General features: G+C 40.7%; 1 protein-coding gene across 2 annotated transcripts in view; it reads right to left on the bottom strand.

The window, feature by feature from the left end:
• Positions 1-558: 558 nt before the first annotated feature.
• The window catches only part of LOC134342600 (cadherin-7-like), a 232,820-nt gene continuing 210,581 nt past the window's right edge, over positions 559-22,797 (bottom strand). For both annotated transcript variants that reach the window (XM_063040931.1, XM_063040923.1), the window contains 3 exons: positions 14,841-14,958; positions 8,854-9,105; positions 559-1,873 (listed from right to left, as the gene is read on the bottom strand). In XM_063040931.1, the coding sequence (XP_062897001.1) occupies positions 1,380-1,873; positions 8,854-9,105; positions 14,841-14,958 (864 nt within the window). In that variant the 3' untranslated portion in view covers positions 559-1,379. The remainder of the gene's footprint in view (positions 1,874-8,853; positions 9,106-14,840; positions 14,959-22,797) is intronic.

The following is a 22,797-nucleotide window of genomic DNA, read 5'->3' as shown; positions in this document are numbered from 1 at the left end:
CAACTCACAAAGTTATGCACCAAATACTCAGGTGTTGAAGGTTCACCCTCAGGAATTGCTGAACATGTTCAGAAACCGTGGGACAAGAGGGTTGACCAAAAGGTGTTTTTTATTATGAGCTTTCTGATGGAAGCAGGTTTAATATTCAATCGGAAGCTCAACAGTTACTTAAAAATGAAGAGCTGGTATAGGCAAGATGGACCAAACAACCTCATTCCATGCTTTGAGAGTTCTATGGAGACACAAGAGACTTCAAAAAGCATCTGCAGAGGTGAAGGAACAGTCAATGTTTTGTGTCGAATCCCAGCATCAGGACAGAATTTAAGGTTGTATCCAGTTCTACCCATTCTTAAAGAGACATTCACAGGTAATCCAATTCCAGTTGTTGAACTTTTCCTCCCAGAGGGAAAAGCTGGGTGTGTGGAAATACTAAAGATAAAGACAAGGGAAAAACCTAATGGAATGGTATAAATTGAAATAAAGGCACACTGATGAACTAGGTACATAAACTATATTCATTTACATTATTTTATTGAAAACTATACAGGTATGACCAATTGTAATGACACTTTTTAATATCCTATTACAAAACCCATTTTTTTTATTATTCATATATCTACAAATGGAAGCAAATCTACTGAACCATGGAGTAATGATTGTCTACAAAACTGCACCAGAATTTTCTTCCCACAGATTATGACATACGATGAAGTTTCCAATTTTGACATTTAGAAACAATTTTTATTATTCTTCTTTTTGTTGGCCAAGCAGCTCACCAAGCATATCAGCCCAGTAAAAAACAATTCCTTGTAATTCTTAAGTGTCTAATGGAGATGAAAAATGTTCTGTTAATTTACTATAATTAAATTCCTTCATGCTTTATTTCATCCACACATTCCGGAGTTGAAGGGGGAAAAGAAACATTTATTCCCATAGAAATTTACTGCACAGAAGGAGGCTTTTCATCCCCTCATGCCTCTTCTAGCCAAGGAAAGAGTTATCCCACCAAACCCCATGCCTACAATGTCCCAGTGCCAAGGCTGGAATATGTAAGAGAAGGGTTTGAATCATTAATATAAATAGATCAATGCCTAACAAATCAAAAAGATAAACTCTCCTGTACAAATCAGAAGAGGTAATGTTTGCAACCCAGCACGGTGGCTATCCAACACATTCATATTGAGAAATTTCAAACACTGCGCTCATGAACTGGTTGCTTTGAATGGTTTCCATGGGAATTCAAATGATGCAGTTACCACCTAAAAAGAGGCAAAGCAAGACTCTTAAAAAATGGTTCCCTGTTACTTTTTCTTGTTTCTCCGACACTGTCCTGCAACTGACAAGAATACAAAATCAGTGCGATTGTTTAGCCAGTGTGATTAAGAGTTTGCACTGTCCTTCGGACTGCCGTACATGTCCGCCAGCTTTTTGAACCGGGGTCCCCAGTCAGTGAGGTAATCATAGTTCTGGTCTGATGCTGAACTAATGGACTCTAAGGAGCTCAGTGACTCTGCCACCGAGCCGTTCCCCTCAAAAGCGTAGGTCTGTAGCGAGTCATAAGGAGGGGCGCTGGGGTCAGTGTCTGCACTTTTCATCCTCTCCCAGATAAACTCCCCAAAGATGATGTTCTCAGGGGACATCTTGTGGGGCGGTTTTGAGAACAGCTGGATCTCTGGCGTCACGTCTCGTCGGGTTTTCACATCCTGAATGAAGTTGAGGTTCCTCAGAGCTGCCATGTCAAAGGCCTCTGTGTCCTCCTCACCCCCACCTTCATCATCGTAGCGGACGATATTCTCTCTGATGTCTTTCTCTTCATCGAATACCAATGATTCCTTCTTACGTCGGCGCAGAGTCACAATAAACAGAACGAGGACTGTGGGACAAAAGTGAAAATAAGTCACATTGTGCTGCATCAGGAGGCCGGTTCACCCTTTGAAACTATACCTTCTCTCCTCTATGGATTCTGTCTACATTTCTCGCTCAGAAAAGCAGACAGCATAATCAATTCTGTCTACCACCCACCACAGACATTCTTTCTTCTTCTCCTCCCATCGAGCAGAAGTTACAAAAGCCTGAAAGCATCTACCACCAGGCTCAAGGACAACTTCTACTGTACTGTTATAAGTCCATTGAATGGTTCCCTCGTGTAATAAGATGGATTTGACCTCACAATTTGCCTTATTATCATCTTGCACCTTATTGCCTAGCTGCACTGCATTCTCTCTGCCTGTGAAAGGGTTTTGGCCTGAAACATTGATATGCTTTTCTCCATAGATGCTGCCTGGCCTGCTGAGTTCCTCCAGCATTTTATGTGTGCTGCTCGGATTCCAGCATCTGCAGATTTTCTCTCGTGTGCACTTTCCCTGTGGCTGTTGCACTTTATTTTGTATTCTGTTATTATTTTTCCATGTACTACCTCAATGCACTGTGGACAGTATGGAAAACAAGATTTTCATTGTACTTCAGCAAATGTGATACTAATAAACCATTTACAATTCTAATTGAAGATGGGGTCTAATAGACTCATTGACATTATTCAGCACAGAAGCAGTGCCTTTGGCCCAATTTGTCCGTGATAAACAAGATGCCCAACTATGTTAATCCCATTTGACTGTGTTTGACACATATCCCACTAAACTTTCCTATCCCTGTCCAAATGTCTTTTAGACTTTACAATTGTACCTGCCTCTACCACTTTGTCTGAAAACATACTCCACATATCTACCACAACTTCTGTGAAAAACTTATTCATCAGATCCCCTTCCATTTTTTCCCCTCTCACCTTAAAACTGCAGCCTCTACTCTGGGATAAAGACTGTGATAGCTACCCTAACTATGCCTCTCATAATTTTATAGACCTCTACAGGTCACCTTTCGGCCTTCTTACTTTAGGGAAAATAATTCAGGTCTATCTAATCCCTTATTATAATTCAAGCTGTCCAATCCCGGGAACATCCACATGGACATCTTCTGCATCCCCTCTATAGAACAAAGAGCAGGTAACATTGAAAAGCAGAAAAGTTCAGCACAGGAACGACAAAGTAAAAATTATTATCAATGTACATATACAGTACATATGTATGTACACATGCATACAGTATGTACATACATACGTTGTCATAGACCGTGTTAAGTTTCATTTCCTTGCAGGCATTTACAGGAAAATAAAGAAATACAACAGAATCATGTAGAATCAGTTCAGAATTGTGGGGAGTGTAGTTATCCTCGCCCGTTCAGGAGCTTGATGGTTGTAGGGTAATTACTGTTCTTGAACCTGGTGGTGTGGGAGGAGGCTTCTGAACCTCTTGTCTGATGGCAGTAGCAAGAGAGCATGGTCTGGATGGTGGGGGTCCTTGATGAATGCAGTTTTCTTCTGGTAGCATTCCATGTAAACATGCTCAGTGGTGGGGAGGGCTTTATCCATGCTTTCTGCAGACTTCTCCATTCTTGGGCATTGGTATTCTCATACCAGGCCTTGGCATAACCAGTTTGGATACTCTCAACTGTGCATCTATAAAAGTTTGTTAGCGATTTTGATGACATATTCAATCTACATGAACTTCTAAGATAATAAAAGAGGTACTGTTGTGCCACCTTTCTGATAGCACTTGTATGCTGGTCCCAGGATATCCTAGTGCCATGGGATTTAAAGCTACTGATCCTCTCCACCTTTGATTTCCTGATGAGGACTGGCTCATGTACCTCTTTTCCTTCCCTCTGCAGCTCTTTGGTTTTGCTGACATTGGCTGAGAGGTAGCTGTTGTGGCATTCAAACAGATTTTCATTTCCCTCCTATATGCTGATTCATCACCACCTTTGTTTCAGCCAACAAAAATGGTGTTATCAGCAAACTTCAATATAGCAAAGGAGCTGTGCTTAGCCACAGGTATAAAGTGAGTAAATCAGGAGCAAAGCACACAGCCTTCTTGTGCCTCAGTGCTGATGGTGAACTTGGAAGAGATGTTGTTGCTAATCCATACTGACATGCCCTTTGACCCATGATGGTGTGTCAAACTAATTACGTCTCTAAATAAATACCTACCTAAACTAATCCCTTCTGCCTACACAATGCCTATATCCCACTATTCTTCGCACATTCATGTATCTATCTAAGAGCTAACCTCTGTCCTATTTACCTCTGCCACCATAATTCTAGGCTCCTAACACTCTCCATATAGAAAAAAATCATTTCCCGAGCATCGCATTTGAAATTATCCCTTCACCACAGATGTATTTCACCTTACCTTAATCATATCTTACTTATGGTGTGACAAACAGAACTACACATTGTACTCCAAGTCAAAGTTTTGTGCACCTGTAATGAGATGCCAGATTGCACCTTTGCTGAGAAATCAATTATAATGGATATGCCTTGAGTTAAAGTCACCAAATTTTGTTTTTTATCAGAATTTCAGCCATTTAACAACATCACAGCTTGTCTGATCCCTATAACCCTTGGTTCCTTCATAGAGTCATAGAAAAGTACAGCACAGGAACAAGTTCTGTGGCCCATCTAGTCCATGCTGAACCATTGAAACTGCCTATTTCTATTGATCTATACCAGGACTATATCCCTCCATACCTGTACCATCCATGTACCCATGCAAACTTCTCTTACAAGTTGAAATCAAGCTCATATACACCACTTGTGCTGGCACTTTGTTCCACATCCTACGACATCCTGAGTGAAGAAGTTTTCCCTCATGTTCCTCTTAAACTTGTCACCTTTCACCCTTAACCTATGACTTCTAGTTGTAGTCCCACCAAACCTCAGTGGAAAAAGCCCGCCTACATTTGCCCTATCTATACCCCTCATGATTTTATATATCTCTATCATATCTCTCCTCAGTCTTCTATGTTCCAAGAAATAATGTCCTAACCTAACCTTTCCTTATAACTCAGGTCCTCCAGTCCTGGCAACATCCTTGAAAATTTTCTCTGTATTCTTTCAACAATACTTATATCTTTCCTGTTGATAGGTGACCAAAACTGCACAAAATACTCCAAATTAGGCCCCATCAATGTCTTACACAACTTCACATAACATCCCATCTCCTGTACACAATACTTCGATTTATGAAGACCATGTACCAAAAGCTTTCCTTACAATCCTATTGACCTATGACACCACTTTAGATTAATTATTCCTGTGACCTGTATTCCCAGATCTCTTTGTTCTATAGCACTCTTCTGTGCCCTATTGTTCACGGTGTAAGACCTACCCGAGTCAGTTTTACGGAAGTGCATCTCATTGCACTTGTATGCATTAAATATCACCTGCCCTTTTTCAGCCCATTTTTTCAACTCGTCCAAAATCCCACTACAATCTCTAGTAGTCTTCCTCACTGTCCACTACACCTCCAATCTCGATGTCATCCGTAAATTTGCTGATCTAGTTAACCATATTATCATCCAGATCGTTGATATAGATGACGAACAGCAATAGACCCATCACCGATCCCTGTGACACTTCACTAGTCACAGGCCTCCAGACAATGAGGCAACAATTTACTACCACTCTCTGGCTTCTCCCACAAAGTCAATGTCTAATCCAATTTATTATCTCATTTAAATGCAGAGCGACTGAACCTTCTTGACCAGCCTTGCATGCAGGACCTTGTAAAATGCCTAATTAAATTCTACTGCCTTGCCTTTATCAATTTTCCTAGTAACTTCTTCAAAAAAGACATGACCTACCACACACATACAAAGCCAAGCTGACCATCCCTAATCAGTCACTGTCTATCCAAATACTTAGATATCTGATCCTTAGAATACCTTCCAATAACTTTCCCACTACTGATGTCAGACTTACCAGCCTATATTTCCTGAAATCTACCTCAACACACTCAGTGGCTCATCTTGAGGGTTTCAGATTGACACAATCTAGTTCCAAATCCCTTTCCTCAACAAAAATGAACCTTATCAAGTATGACTTCAGAAAGGGTGGGGGGCAGTGCACATGCTCCTTACTACGTCAATGGTGATGAGGTTGAGATGATTGAAAGCTTCAAGTTCCTAGGTGTAAGCATCACGAATAGCCTGTACTAGTCCAACCACATTGATATTATGGTCAAGAAAATCACCAATGTCTCTAATGACTGGAGGATAAAGAGATTCAGCAAGTCCCTGTCGGCCCTTACCAATTTTTATTGATGAACCATGGGAAGCATCCTATCTGGATGCATAACAGCTTAGTATGGCAGCTACTCCACACATGACTGAAAAAAACTGCAGAGTTGTGGATATAGCTGAGCACATCACAGAAACTAGCCTCTCCTCTCTGGTTTCTGTTGATGTTTCTCACTGCCTCAGTAAAGCAACCTGCATAATCAAAGGATTCACCCTCCCTGGACTTTCCCTCTTCTCCCCTCTCTTATCAGGCAGAAGATACAAAAGCCTGAGAGCACATACCACCAGGCTTAAGGTTACTTCCTATCCCACTGTTATCAGAATCTTGATTGGACATCTTATAAGGCAAGATGGAATCTCAGCCTCACAATCTACCTCATTATGATCTTGCATTTTTTCATTTTCCTGCACTACACTTTTCCAGTAGCTTTTGCACCTTATTCTGTACTGTTATTATTTTACCTTGTTCTATCTCAATACAGTGTGTAATGATTTGACCTCTATGAACAGACAAGCTTTTTACTGCATCTTGGTACATGTGACAATAATACACCAATACCAATACCAGTCTTAGTTCCAAAATGGTCAACTGGTTTGCCTCTCCGGCAGCAAGTTCATCACCTCTATCTCATCTCATCTCATTTGGAATCACAGTTCAGAGGTTCCAAATGGAAACTGGATATGTTTGGACATTGAGTGATTCTCTGTTAAAAGCACAACTGTAATTACCTTTCCACAACCAGTCTTTACTCCTTGCTGTGTGTAATGTGGAGGCACATAATTCACACACTTAGCATTCACAGGGCAGCACTAATGTAATCATATCGTGCCTCAGTAATTCAGAAATCTGCCTCACGGTGTAACAGAAATGGGAAAGGGATGTGAAGAACAGGAGCACCAATCTGTTTTAGTTGAACCCTGGCTGAGAAATTGATCATTATGAATGAGCTTTATGTAAAACTCATCTCAAGTTGTCCATACACAGCCTTCTTCACCATCCAATAAATCCATGGCTAGTCTGATCTTTATCATCAGTTCTGCTTTCCTGTCAGATGTCATAATCCTTGCTGCCCCTAATTTCCATCCATATACATATAATTCGATATGTTTCAACTTTTTTTTAATGGCTTTGTTTCCACAGTTCTCTGGGGTAAAGAATCCCAAACATTAATGATCTTCTGAGGGGAGATATTCTGAGGATATCCTTCCCCTTAACCCAGTTCTAAAATCCCTTATGTTTGGGACAGACCTGTGGAGGGAAATATTTGATGTTTCAGTTTGAGACTCTTCATCTGGACTGAAAGAGTTGAGGGAAGACTACCAGTATAGAGAGCTGAGAGGAAGTGTGAAGCAAGAGCTGATAGGTGTTATATGTCTCCAGGAGAGGAGGGGTGAAAGGCAGGAGTCATTATTTCCACTTTTCCCTCCCCACCTGACTGTACCCCACCAATCATCTCCTCCTCACCAACATCTACCAATCACTGGGCAGCTCTTGCTAACCCCTCTTTTCCTCACCTTTTTATACTAGCTATCCTCCCTCTATTCTTTCAGTCCAGATGAAGGGTCTCGATCCAAAATGTCACCTGTCCATTTCTCTCCACACTTGCTGCCCAACCTGCTGAGTTCCTCCATAATTTTTAATTTTGCTCCAGATTCCAGCATCTGCAGTCTCTTATGCCCCCTTATCTTTGTGTCAATATTTACCCTGTAATTCCTTTATTATGAAATATTTCACACTATTAATGAAAAAGCATGGAGAATAATAAATGGAATTAACATAGGATTAGAATAAACAGGTGGATGATATTTGGCACAGACTCACTGGACTAATGGAATTGTTCCTAAGCTGTAGCTCTCAATGACTTCTACCTACTCTGTGAAACCTTTCAAACTCAAGGGAATAAAGACCCAACTATTCCTCTTAAGGAAATGCTTCATTTCCAGAAATTAATCAAGCTAATCTTCTCCGCACTTTTCTAAAACTAGCTTGTCCTTCAAGGATGTTCCAAGCAATCTGATTTTCTAAACAGTGGAGCAGCAGAAATAACTGCACACACAGTGCCAGTTAAAAATTGCTGGCTGTGTCTTGCCCACTTCAAGTTGCTGGATCTCTACTAATAATGATAAATGCCATTAAAGTCAGCATTAATTATCCAGCAAGTGCTCCCAGTACTGACTGAGCTGGGACTTTATCTAACTTACAGTCTCCCCACAGACAAATGCTCTCACTCCAGATGTTTGCAACAACTTGCAGGACAATGACACATCAACTCAGCTATTTACCTACTTGTATAATTTATAGTTAATGTATGTTTTGATCCAAAATGTGTCACTAATGCTATGTGCCTGTGATGCTGCTGCAAGTACTTTCCCTATAGCTTCAACACTATTTTCTTCATCCACAAACACAAAATGCTAGAGGAACTCAGCAAATCCTGATGAAGGGACTTGGCCTGAAACGTCAACTGTTCATTCCCCTTCATAGATGCTGCCTTTCTTGCTGAGTTCCTCCGGTATTTGTGTGTGTTACTCAAGATTTCCAGATTCTGCAGAATCACTTATGTTTACTATATTCTGCATTCTGCTTTTCCTTGTAGTACCTCAATATATTTACGTATGGCATGATCTGATTGGATGGCATGCAGACGAAAAGGGTTTTCATTGTATCTGACAACACATGACAATAATAAAACCAGTTCCATTACCAATAGATCCACTTACCTAGCAGAGTTAGCACACAGGCCAGTATAGCAATGAAAGCTCCAGTGCTGAGGCCAGCAGGAAGGGCAAAGGCTTCAGCATTGCATGAGTGGGCCACGCCTTCATCGTCGCAACTGCAAACTCGCACGGTAAGAGTGTTGGTGCTGCTCAGTGCTGGAACACCGTTGTCCACAATCACAATAGGCAGGAAATAGACAGCCTGCTCATGTCGGCTGAAGCCAGCTCTCTTCGTCAAGATTACGGCAGTGTTATCTGCAGGTTATTGTCAATGGAGAACAATTGTTATTGACACAGAGTTGTGGACACAGCTCAACACAACATGGAAACCAGCCTCCCTTCTATGGACTCTGTCTATACTTCTCACTGCCTCTGTACAAAGCCAGCATACTCAAAGACCCCACACACCTCAATCATACTCCTTTCCCTCCTCTCCTATCTTACAGAAGATGCAAAAGCATGAAAGGATGTATCAACAAGTTCAAGGGCTGCTTCCACCACACTGTGTATAAGATTATTAATTAGTTCCCTAATACGATAAATTGAATGGTTGACCTTCACAATCTAGTTCGTTAAGAACTTGCTCTTTATTATTCACCTGCTTTCTCTACAGCTGTTCTACTTTATTCTGTTTTACCCTCTTCTACCTCGATGCAGTATGTAATGATTTGATCCATATGAACAGTATGCAAGACAAGATTTTCATTGTATCTTTGTTCATTTGACTATAATAAACCAATGCCAATTCCAATTTGGAATTCCAGTTCCAAATATAGTGGCATAGAATTTCACAGGGCAGAGATAAAAAGCACCCAAAACATTTGATCATATTCAGAGCTGGAGTGATCAGACAGGACACACTGAAACCTTTACAACCAATAAGGTGCTTCAGAAATGCAGTCAATCCCTAAGTAAAGATCCAAGAATTTCAGAACCTAAAAGCAAGAGTAGGTCACCAGATCTACCAGATCATCATTAGAACATAAAACCATAAGACATAGGAGCAGAATTAGCCAATACTGCCCATTGAGGCTGCTCCACCATTCCTTCATGGCTGATCCTGGATCCCACTCAAACTCTTACACCTGCCTTCTCACCACATCCTTTGATGCCCTGACCAATCAGGAAACAATCAACTTCCACCTTAGATATACCCACGGACTTGGCCTCCACTACAGTCTGTGGCAGAGCATTCCACAGACTCACCACTCTCTGGTTAAATAATCCTCCTTACCTCTGTTCTAGAAGGTCGCCCCTCAATTTTGAGCCTGTGCCCTCTAATTCTGGATACCCCCACCATAGGAAACATCCCCCCCATATCATCCCTATCTATTCCTGATGGACTAGGTTGACAGACCACAGCCTCAACTCATCTTCAATGCCAGTTCCCTATAACCTTCAATCCTCCTATCATTCAAAGATTTTTCTACCTTACCTTTAAATGCCTCTTATGAACTAGCTTCAATAACTCTCCTGGGTGATGATTCTAGAGGCTTTCCATTCTCTGCAAGAATAGATCTTTGAATGCTTCAGTTTTAATTGATCAGTGCCTTATCCTGAAACCTTGTCCCCTTGTCTGAAACTGTCTCACTAGTAAAAAAAATCTCATCTACTTTGCCATGGTCCTTTGGATCTTGTCTTTTTCATGAACAATATCTATCATATTTTTAAACTTCAAAGAATAAGAACCAACCTATTTAAGCTCTCTGAATATGTTGAATCTATGTTCTTCATTTAGAAGAGGGGTCATCTTATTGACATTAGTCATGCAGTACAAGCAGACTCTTGTCCCTGACTGTTCCGTGCCAATTAAGACGCCCCATCCAATGTAGTCTCATTTGCCAGTGTTTGGAAAACATCTCTCTTTTCCTGTCCATGTACTGTACCTGTCCACTGTTTATTATACATTGTTAGTGTATCAAACTCAACCACTTCCTCTGGTAGCTGATCCCACATAGATACCAGCCTTTGTGCCAAACAGCTGTCCCTTAAGTTCCTCTTAAATGTTTCCCCCCTTTACTTTCAACTTACACCCCAACTCTGGGAAAAAACATGTGAATTCACCTTATTTATGTCCTTCATGATTTTAGACATCTCTCTGTATGATTACTTCTCAGTCTCCAACTTTACAAGGAATAAAGTCCCAGTCTGCTTAACCTCTCCCTATAACTTAGTCCTTTGCATCCTGGCAACATCCTTGTAAATCTTTTCTGCACTCTTCCCAGTTTTACAACATTGTTTCTCTACTAGGATGATTGAAACTGAACGTTATACTCCAAGTGCAGCCTCACCAGCATCATGTATAACAAATAATATAAACTCTATTTATGTTCCACATGAAATTCCTCACGCTCAGCTGTACTGCATTTGGGGAGGCCGTTCAGCCCATCAATCTCTGGCCATTCAGCCTGTCAAGCCTCATCCTGTTGGCTTCTCATGAAGTGAGCTTCTTAAATGAATCTCTGTTCATCATCTCAATCTCTACCTATGGCATTGAATTTCACCTTCCACCCAGTCTCTGGAGAGGAATTGGTGACTGATTTTCCTGTTGGATGTTTCAGTGAATTCACTGATGGAGTTTTAGACAATAAGAAATATAAAAGTTTTTTTTTGTTCTGCACTTCAAAACTACTTTAATCGCTACAAGGGTATGATAACATATCTACTGCTAAACACTCATAAAGAACTCAGAGCTGTGTTTTCTGTTTTTACTTGTTCCAGATTCAAGCATCTGCAGTGTCTTCTGCAGGCAACAAATGTTTGGCTGAAGAGCCACCATTGCCACACTGGACCTTATGGGACTGAGTTGTGGAACATGGAACAAATAGGCCATCATGGAATTGCCGAATGGTCTAAAGAAAGAAGTGTGCCTGATCTTGTGATGTCACTGTTTCTGAATCCACTTTAAAAATAGTGAGCATTTTTCTTTTGGAGATTCAAGCTGAGTATGTAGCCAAAGACAAATCAATGAAGAGTCAGTTTGGGCTCAAATGGTGGAGTGATGTGTGTCCGTTTAATCATTCATACAAGCCTGATGTTCAGTTTGGTCAAGGAGCAACACTTTAATCTCCAGCCCCAAACAAGTATATTAAGGTGGATTTGAGACAATCTATTTAACCTGCCTGGATGTCACCAACTACTTACAAAACTTCAGCACCTAACTTTAAATCACAGTGTGTTCAAAAGTAAGATGTGAAAAGCATTACATAAATGCATCTCTTTCCTCATTTCTAATGGATACCTATTATGTGCCAGTCTCTGTCAGTAAGGTGTATTTTTGCTTAATCTCAGTGTCACAATACAATGAGCTGCTACATGTGATATATTCAACTGTTAACTACTTCTGTTTTCTTTCAACTGTATTCATTTTAAATGGACACCATAAAATTTGTCTTTGCATTCCCGTTCTCAATCCTGCCTTCCTCAGTAGCTCAGCACGCCCTTGAGTACAACACTGCTTAATTAGGAGGAGCACTCGTCATCATCCATCATTTCATGACACAAGGACGTGTTGTTCAGTGACACAGGTCTCCAGCATCTTCACTCTTTGATTGATCAGCTCCACAATGAAGAACATGTTTGCACTGAAAAGCCATTAACAAAGCAAAAAAACATTTTTGTCCTGCTGTCATATCAGAATGTAAAATGCATGACATTAGAAGGAGGTCACTCTCTTTTGGAGACTTTTCAACCTGATTTACAGAATCGTTTGCAGAGTTACCAGGAAATAAAATATCTTTTCATTCATTCAGTCGGTCTAATTTTTCGGTTTGGTTCAAAAGGGTCACCTTCAGTCAATCTCTTATCACACCATAACTTAGCAACTATATTGTTGAAGATGATAAGAACTGCAACAAAAAAAATCTGTACCTATGATATTGTATCTTCCACTGACTAAGGGAGATAAAGAAAGATCTGCATTTCTATGGCACCTCACACTTCCCTTTCTGGTCATTCCAGAGAGAAGTATTTTTGAAGTGCTTTTTCCCCTTTTATTGCAGTAAAGGGGAAATAACTTGACCAATTTGTTCACAACAAATTCCAACAAACCACAATATAATAATATGCGTCTTACTAATGGAGTCAGAAAGTCATATGGCATGGAAATGGCTTCTTTGGCTCAACTCATCCATGCCGATGGAAATGCCTACCTAAGCTAGTCCCACTTTGCCGTGTTTGGCCCATATCACTCTAAACTTTTCCTACCATGTACCTGGCAAGTTCATATTGATTGGCTGGGTCCATTTTCTTTGAAAGGAAGGCTGCAAAGAGATCTGACGGAATTATGCACAAAGAGCTCAGGACACAGTGGGGATAGTGGGAGACTTCTCCTATTGGTGGAGGGTCACAATTAGAAAATAATTGTATTACAACAGAACACTTCTTTTATGCAGTGTTGGGTTGGAATCTAGAATGCACTACCTGCAGATGTGATGGAGAGAAGTTCCACTGTGGTCTTAAAGAGGTAATTGGACATATACACTCAGTGACCTTTTTATTAGGTACAGGAGTGTAACTAGTAAAGTGGCCAGAGGAGTCGAACCAGGTCTGGTCTTCTACTGCTGTAGCCCATACACTCCAAAGTTTAACATTCTGTGCATTCAGAGAGGCTTTTCTGCACACCACTGTTGTATCGCATGATTACTTGAGTTGCTGTCACTTTTCTGTCATCTTGAACCAGTCTGGCCACTTCTGACTCTCGTTAATAAGGTGTATTTGCCCACAGAACTGCCACTCACTGGATGTCTTTGTTTAATTTTTCACACAATTCTCTGTAAATTCTAGTGACTGCTGTGCATGAAAATTCCAGGAGATCAGCAGTTTCTGAGATACTCAAACCACCCCGTTTGGCAGCAACAATCAAAGTCACTTAGAATCTATTTCTTCCCTATTCTGATGTTTGGTCTGAACAGCAACTGGAACACTTGACTATGTCTGCATTGAGTTCCTGCCACATGGATGGCTGATTAGATATTTGACAAACAGGTGTACAGGTGTACCTATTGAAGTGGCCACTCAGTGTATGTGCTGCTTAAACCTACCTCAGCAATGGAACACCATGGACCACCTCTTGCTCTATTATAGACCTGTCCCTGATTGTGGTTTTTTTCACTTATGGCTTGTTTCTTCACTGTCTAGTATAATTCACATATAATTTATATTCCGTGTGTTTTCTGAATCAACATGCCTGTAATGCTGCTGCTGGAAATTATTTTAATTATACATGCACCTCACTCTACTTGTGCTTTGATAATAAACTTGCTTTGACTTGATTTGACTCCTGTACCTAATCACTGCATTGTTATAATAGCTGCTGACGTCCCCTCCACAAACTCTCTCTACAACCTCTCATTATGGCACACCTTAAAGCCTACCCCTTTGGACCAACATTTTGCCAACTGTCTTGATATTTCCTTGCAAGATAAAAGAGCACAGTGAAATGGGGAAAAGGCTGGGAGCTGGATGCAACAAGTGATTCGCTCTACAAAAGAGCCAGCGTGGACACAATGGGCTGAATGGCATTCTTCTGGGCTATAATCATTCTGTGATTTTATGCCTGAGGAATAAATACTAAGATGGTTCCTTGCTCCGGATAATTGAGCCAAAGGATCATTGTCACTCATGCAGGATGATTCTTTGAATAAATGCCAGTGCCACTGACAATATGACATTCCCTCAGAATTCAGCTTGAACTTACTGCTCAGGTCCTGGGCTTCTGGTTCAGTGACAGGAGTTCTACCAAATTCAACTCAGGGAGCAGAAACTGCAGAAAGAGACCACCTTTTTTTGGGATTTGCAATAATTAAGACAGCAACATTTTTGGCCTGACAGCTAATCAATATATAAATTACAATGGAGACCAATTACTCTGTCATTAATATACAGCAGACAGGGTAGTCGTTAATCAAGAATCAGCGGTAAACATGTTAGAGAAAGGTCATAAACCATGAAATACACAGGCATTAATCTAGCAGTATATAAATAAATACCTCTGTTATCTTGCACCGTGAAGTTAAGGTTATTACCAGCCCCAGGAGCAAGGGAGAAATAAAAGTGGTGACCGCTGAGTGGTTTATCCCTGTCCACAGCACTGATCTTCTGTATTATCTGTAATTACAGTAAAAGATCAGAATTGATTTTGGACTTGAAACAATTCGACATACCAGGTCAAATTCAGAAGGTCAATATATCTTCGTTAGGCAAATGTACACTTCCAAAAACTTGTGAAGAGCCACGAATAATGTAAGATAAAGATGCTGGCTATCATAGAATGAGGAAACAGTCATTCAGCCTTTCCTCACACAATACGTACTGAGTCTTACAATTTACTAAGTACATCTCAATGGTTGAGAAATACAATTCCGACCATCTTCCATCCAGTCCTCACTCCTGCTATTCACTACTTCCTTTGTTGCAGTGACATCAATTATAATCATACAGTGGCTCATTACTGACAATATACTACCTTAATACTATACAGAATATGGAATTGATGGCATGGTGCCATTAATAGAAGACCCAAGGAAAGCTCTATCCCACTGTTATAAGCCTAGTGACCAATCACCTAATACAGATGATTCTTGACTTCACAATCTACTTCATCACGGCCTTGGCACCTTATTGCCTGCCTGCACTGCATTTTCTCAGTATTTCTAACATTTTATACAGCATTCTGTTATTGCTTACCTTGTATGACCTCAGTATGCTGTTGTAATGAAACAATCTGTACGGACTGACGAAGGGTCTCGGGCCAAAACGTCGACTGTACCTCTTCCTAGAGATGCTGCCTGGCCTCTGCATTCACCAGCAACTTTGATGTGTGTTGCTTGAATTTCCAGCATCTGCAGAATTCCTCATGTTTACTCATTATGTGAAGTGATTGCCCCTCAGAGTCTGATTAAGTCTTTCTCCTCTCACCTAAGTTCCCTCTAGTTTTTGATTCTGGAAAAAGTCACTGTTCATTCACCTTATTTATGCCCCTTATGATTTTATACATTCCTATAAGGTCACCTCACAGTCTCCTATGCTCCAAGGAATTAACTCCTAACCTGCCCAAACTCTCTCTGTACCTCAGCCCCTCACGACCTGCAGACATTATTGTAAATCTCCTTTGTACTTTTCACAGCGTAACAGCACTTTTCCTACAGCAAGATGACCAAACCTGCTCACAATACTCCTGGTGCAACCTCTCCTACATCTTGTACAATTCCAACCTATTATCACAACTTCAAGATTCAATGCCATGACTGTTGAAGACCAGCATAAAAAGGGCCTTCAGGAAATCTTTGATATGGCTTCGTCCTGTTCTTCAGCACTTTTTGCACACCCCTTGTTGTCCCCTCAGATTGGATAGCTTACCTAGCATTTCAAAGAGCATTGAGGAGCAGGTCATTTGGGTGGGTATGGAGGGGGGTCACATATTGGCCTACTAGGTTAAGTTGACTTATTCATTTCATTCCCTTAAGAACATGTTTTCCCAGCGGGTGGTTGGAATCTGGAACACATTGTCCGGGTGAGTGGTGGAGACAGGTAGTGTCACAACATACAAGAAGTATCTAGACAAGCACAAGTCACATAACAAGCACATGAAGGCACCAGACCAAATATGGATAGGCTTTGAGAGTCAGAATGGTGGGCTGAAAGGCTTGTTTCTATGAGGACATTAAGCCTGAAAACACATTCCACCAGGCTCAAGGACAGATTCTACCCTCTATAATGAGGCTATTAAGTGTTTCCTTAGTACAATAAGATGGGCACTTGATCTCACACCTTATTGCTTACCTGCACTGCACTCTCTCTGTAGCTGTTACACTTCATCCTATTATTGTTTTGCCTTGTTCTGCCTCAATGCATTGTGTAATGATTTAATCTGTATGAACAGTATGCAAGACAAGCTTTTCACTATATCTTGGAACGTATAATCAATAATAAACCAATACCAATTAGTGAGTCAGGTTTGTTTTAAGGGAATTTAACAGTCAATATAGTCATGAAGTTAAACACCATGGAAACAGGCCCTTTGGTTCAACTTGTCCATATTAACCACTCAGCTTGCTACTAGCACACACCCCTCTAAACTATTTGCTATCCATGTACCTGTCCAAGTACCTTTTAAATGTTTTTATTGTACCTGCCTCAACCATTTTCCTTATTCCATTTACTGATCACTTCCTGCACGGAAAAGTTGCACCCACGGGCAACTTTTAAATCTCCTTTTAAATTTAACTTTTAAATTTCCTATTAAATCTCTCTCTCTCCTCTCACCTGAAAACATCATCTCACAGTGGACTGATTATTCCTGTCCTGTGTCCTGGTCAGGAGATTCTATGAACTCCCGCTGGAAAGTTCATCACTGAAACCCCTGCACTGCGGTGGCAGTCTTAGTCTCTGTTTTGGTCTCAACTCCAGCGTTGATTCTAAACCTGACCTTCCTTTCAGTAGATTAGTTGGAAGTAGTTTGGAACTAATTAAAATTTATTCACAGAGATGGAGTGGGTATGAGTGACCCATAGATGAGTGATTTTATGAATGTACTGTTTCAACGGACAACCAATTTGATTGATGTGACAGCCCTATGCATAGGTTTATTTATTTATTCAGAAACTCCCACAGATTTACATTTGTTAGCCAGAACTATTATTTGGCATAATCAAAAAATCTGAGCTCTCGTCAATGAGATCAATTAGATTGTTACCATTTGGCAGACAGCTTCTATTTTGAGGTGCTGTGTTCTATTTGCATGTTGGAAATCAGACCCATTAATTATGAGTGTGTAATTCTTGAATAAAACTAAATCACTTTCAAACTTTGTGAGCATGACTTCTACAAAAATGAAAAAGGAAATCTTTGTTCCAAACAGAATCCCACTAAACCCATAATTAGGAGTAGTTTATCATATGGATTTTCAGGAGTAACTTGGGATGCAGAAACTGGGGATGCACTCCTCGGAATTAAGAAAGTGAAAAGGGAGATTCCATTCACATTTTTTATAGATCAGTGCGGCAGAGAGAGAGAGAACTATATTTCATTGCTGGTTTAAAAAATAGAGCCAAGTTGTTGAGGAAGTGAGAAAGCTGTCAGAGAATGGTGAGAAAATAGAATTCTCTTCCCCAAGCACCCATTGGTTCTCTCCTGGATGTTAATGTTAAATTGGTAAATCGGTAAACTGAAAAACTTTGTTATATATGCTATCTATACAGAGCATTTCATTATAACCGTGTGTGGAGGTAATGCAAGGGAAAACAACAGAACTACAAAGTAACAGAGTTCACCTGTGGACAACATCAATTCGCGGGACATGTCAATCAGGGACCTGGATGATAAATTCTTTTTGCTTGACTGTATGTTTGCTCGCTATCTGGAATGTGCTGTGTGTGCATTGTATATTTTGTAACTTGGCCCTAGAGGAAATAATCCAGCTGTATTCATGTGTGGTTGAATAGTAATTAAACTTGAACTTGAACTTAAAGTGTTACAGTTACAAAGAAAGTACAATGCAGGTAAACAATAAGGTGAGAAGGCCACAACATTGAGATCAAGAGTCCATCTTACTGAACTGTTCAATAGACTGCTCAGTAGAGAGAGAAGCGGTCCTTGAGCATGGTGATGTGTGCTTTTGGGCTTTTGCATCTTCTGCCCGTTTGTATTGACAGAAGAGAGAATGTCCAGGGTCGGGTAGGACCTTTGATTATATTGGCTGATTTATCGAAGTAGTGACAAGTATAATAACCCTTAGATTCAGAGATTTTAAGAAATCAAAGCTTTTAAGGAAGTGGGGAAAGGGTTACTTTAAGGAGTTTAGTCACAGGTCAGCCATGGAATGATGGAACAGGAATGATAGGTTAGGTAGCCTATCTCTTGTTATCCTTCTATGGGTTGCTGTACCAGGCTTTTGATCTACTTTCACAGTTCACATGATTTGCATTGGAACTTTCGGACGTTCTTTCATTTTACGACTGCTATGGTAAAAGTTCATCAAATCCAGGATCAGATCTACTGTTGGCGAGTACCTCACTGCACTTCAGGAAGCCTGTTGAGATTTCAGGTCGTGTTCAGAAGGGATGCACAGGAATGATCGCTGGAATGAAGGGATTTGAGGTGTTGGAAAAAGCTGAGCTTTTGTTTAGAACATAGAACAGAACAGCACAATACAGCCCCTTCAACCCACAATGTTGTGCCCACCTTTTAAGCTACTTCAAGATCAATCTAACATAGAAACATAGAAAATAGGTGCAGGAGTAGGCCATTCGGCCCTTCGAGCCTGCACCGCCATTCAGTATGATCATGGCTGATCATCCAACTCAGAACCCTATACCTGCCTTCTCCCCATACCCCCGATCCCTTTAGCCACAAGGGCCATATCTAACTCCCTCTTAAATATAGCCAATGAACTGGCCTCAGCTGTTTCCTGTGGCAGACAATTCCGCAGATTCACTGCTCTCTGTGTGAAGAAGTTTTTCCTCATCTCAGTCCTAAAAGGCTTCCCCTATATCCTCAAACTGTGATCCCTCGTTCTGGACTTCCCCAACATCGGGAACAGTCTTCCTACATCTAGCCTGTCCAATCCCTTTAGGATTTTATACGTTTCAATAAGATCCCCCCTCAATCTTCTAAATTCCAGAGAGTATAAGCCTAGTTGATCCAGTCTTTCATGGTATGAAAGTCCTGCCATCCCAGGAATCAATCTGGTGAAACTTCTTTGTACTCCCTCTATGGCAAGAATGTCTTTCCTCAGATTAGGGGACCAAAACTGCACACAATACTCCAGGTGTGGTCTCACCAAGGCCTTGTACAACTGCAGTAGTACCTCCCTGCTCCTGTACTCGAATCCTCTTGCAATGAATGCCAGCATACCATTCATCTTTTTCACTGCCTGCTGTACCTGCATGCCCACTTTCAATGACTGGTGTATAATGACACCCAGGTCTCGTTGCACCTTCCCTTTTCCTAATCGGCCACCATTCAGATAATAATCTGTTTTTGCTGTTCTTGCCACCAAAGTGGATAACCTCACATTTATCCACATTAAATTGCATCTGCCATGAATTTGCCTACTCACCTAACCTATCCAAGTCACCCTGCATTCTCTTAGCATCCTCCTCACAGCTAACACTGCCGCCTAGTTTCGTGTCATCCGCAAGCTTGGAGATGCTGCATTTAATTCCCTCATCTAAGTCATTAATATATATTGTAAACAACTGGGGTCCCAGCACTGAGCCTTGCGGTACCCCACTAGTCACTGCCTGCCATTCTGAAAAGGTCCCGTTTATTCCCACTCTTTGCTTCCTGTCTGCCAACCAATTCTCTATCCACATCAATACCATACCCCCAATACCGTGTGCTTTAAGTTTGCACACTAATCTCCTGTGTGGGACCTTGTCAAAAGCCTTTTGAAAATCCAAATATACCACATCCACTGGTTCTCCCCTATCCACTCTACTAGTTACATCCTCAAAAAATTCTGTGAGATTCGTCAGACATGATTTTCCTTTCACAAATCCATGCTGACTTTGTCCGATGATTTCACTGCTTTCCAAATGTGCTGTTATCACATCTTTGATCACTGACTTTAGCATTTTCCCCACCACTGATGTCAGGCTTACCAGTCTATAATTCCCTGGTTTCTCTCTCCCTCCTTTTTTAAAAAGTGGGGTTACATTAGCCACCCTCCAATCCTCAGGAACTAATCCAGAATCTAAAGAGTTTTGAAAAATTATCACTGATGCATCCACTATTTCTTGGGCTACTTCCTTAAGCACTCTGGGTTGCAGACCATCTGGCCCTGGGGATTTATCTGCTTTTAATCCCTTCAATTTACCTAACACCACTTCCCTACTAACATGTACTTCTCTCAGTTCCTCCATCTCACTAGACCCTCAGTCCCCTACTATTTCCGAAAGATTATTTATGTCCTCCTTAGTGAAGACAGAACCAAAGTAGTTATTCAATTGGTCTGCCATGTCCTTGTTCCCCATGATCAATTCACTTGTTTCTGACCGTAAGGGACCTACATTTGTCTTAACCAATCTTTTTCTTTTCACATATCTATAAAAGCTTCTAACCCTTCTATCCTACACTGCCCTCCATTTTTCTTTCATTCAAGGGCCTATCTAGGAGTTTTTTTAAATGTCTCTAACGTATCTTACTCTGTCAACATGCCTGACAATGTGTTCCATGCACTCTGTGTAAAATACCTACCTCTGACATCCCCCTATACTTTTCTCCAATCACCTTAAAATTATGCCCTCTCATATTAGTCATTTCTACTTCAGGAAAAAGTATCTGGCTATCCACTCTATTTATGCCTCTTATCATCTCATACACCTGTATGAAGTCACCTCTCATCCTCCTTTGCTCTGAAGAGAAAAGCCCTTAGCTCACTCAACCTATTCTCATAAAACATGTTCTCTAATCCAGGCTGCATTCTGGGAAATCTCCCCTGCACCCTCTCTAAAGATTCCACATTCTTCAGAACAGAACACCACTAGAGTTTTGTAGACGTGCAACATTACCTTGTAGCCCTTGAACTCAATTGCCCAACTAACGAAGGCCAACACATCATACATTTTCTGAACAACTCTATTAATTTATGCTGTAACTTTGAGGGATTTATGGACATGAACCCCAAGATCGCTCTATTCCTCCACATTGCTAAGAAACCTTGCTTTAAATTATTTATTTTTATTTATTACATACAAACAAAAATACAGCACATCCACAAAAACCACAATCATAACAAAATCAAATTAAATATTGAGCGGCAAAAGGGAGAAAAATATAAAGGCACAAGTAAACATACGTAGCAGAGGTGCACCGCACCACAAAACCTCAGTCCTCACCCCATGAGAAAGTCCAGTACAGGGCCCCATATCCTTTCAAAGATGACCCTTCTGTCCTCATTATATAGTCTCAGTCTCTCCAAATGTGAAGTATTTGCCAGTTCTCTCAGCCACAGATCGTACATAGGCACAGAGTCCATTTTCCACATTTGCAGGATTAACTTCTTAGCAATCACCATTCCAAATAATACAGCCATTTTTCATACATATTGGCTGAAGATAGGGAGCTTGTTACTCCCAGGATGGCTATGAGCGGGTCTGGTTCCCAGCGCTTCCCAAAAGCCTCAGAGAAACAGTGAAAAATATTTTCCCAGTATGCATAAAGCTTACAACATGACCAGAATGAACGTGACAAATTACTGTTCACAGATTTACATCTATTACAAACTGGTGAAACATCAGGGTAGAAACTGTGCAACTTTTTTTTGGAATAATGGAGTCTATGTATTGTTTCAAACTGTACAACTGTATTAGAATTACTAAAAAACACTTGTCAAAGCCCAAGGAAGCGGGTGATTTTGCCCTACCGAACGTTAAAATGTATTACTGGGCTGCCCACCTATCCATTCTCGCATGGTGGAAAAAAGGCCCACCCTCTACCTAAGACTCGTGCCCAGCGTGGTTACTCATAGAGTGAATGCTTTGTAAGAAGACTTCCTTACCAGCTCTCCTTAATAGCCCCACTGCAGTTTAATAAGTCACATTTTAGTGACAGCTTCGTGGTTGGCAACAATATAAGAATTTGGAAGCAGATACAACTACACATTAAAGCTCCAAAAACTTATATTGACACTCCGATTTGTGACAGTCATTCCTTTTTGCCTGGCCTGAATGATACTGTTTCTTTCTACCTCGAAACAGAGAGGCATCTGTAGTGTAGGTGACCTATATATTAATGGAAATTTGCCTCATTTGCGCAGTTACAAGCATTTTACAATATCCCTGCATCTAGTTTTTTTTAGATATTTACAAATTTGAGATTATGTTAGGAAATATATACCTAATTTAGTTTTAGACAAACATGAGCCCCAAACATGAGGCAATAAATAAATTTGATCCTGTTACTCGTAGTGCCGTATCCTATTTTTATCAGATCCTACATAATGGA

The sequence above is a fragment of the Mobula hypostoma genome, chromosome 1 (assembly GCF_963921235.1).
Source record: "Mobula hypostoma chromosome 1, sMobHyp1.1, whole genome shotgun sequence".
In the NCBI taxonomy this organism is placed as follows: Eukaryota; Metazoa; Chordata; class Chondrichthyes; order Myliobatiformes; family Myliobatidae; genus Mobula; species Mobula hypostoma.
Note: the sequence above shows the minus strand (reverse complement) of the source record. Positions and strands in the feature narration are given on the sequence as shown.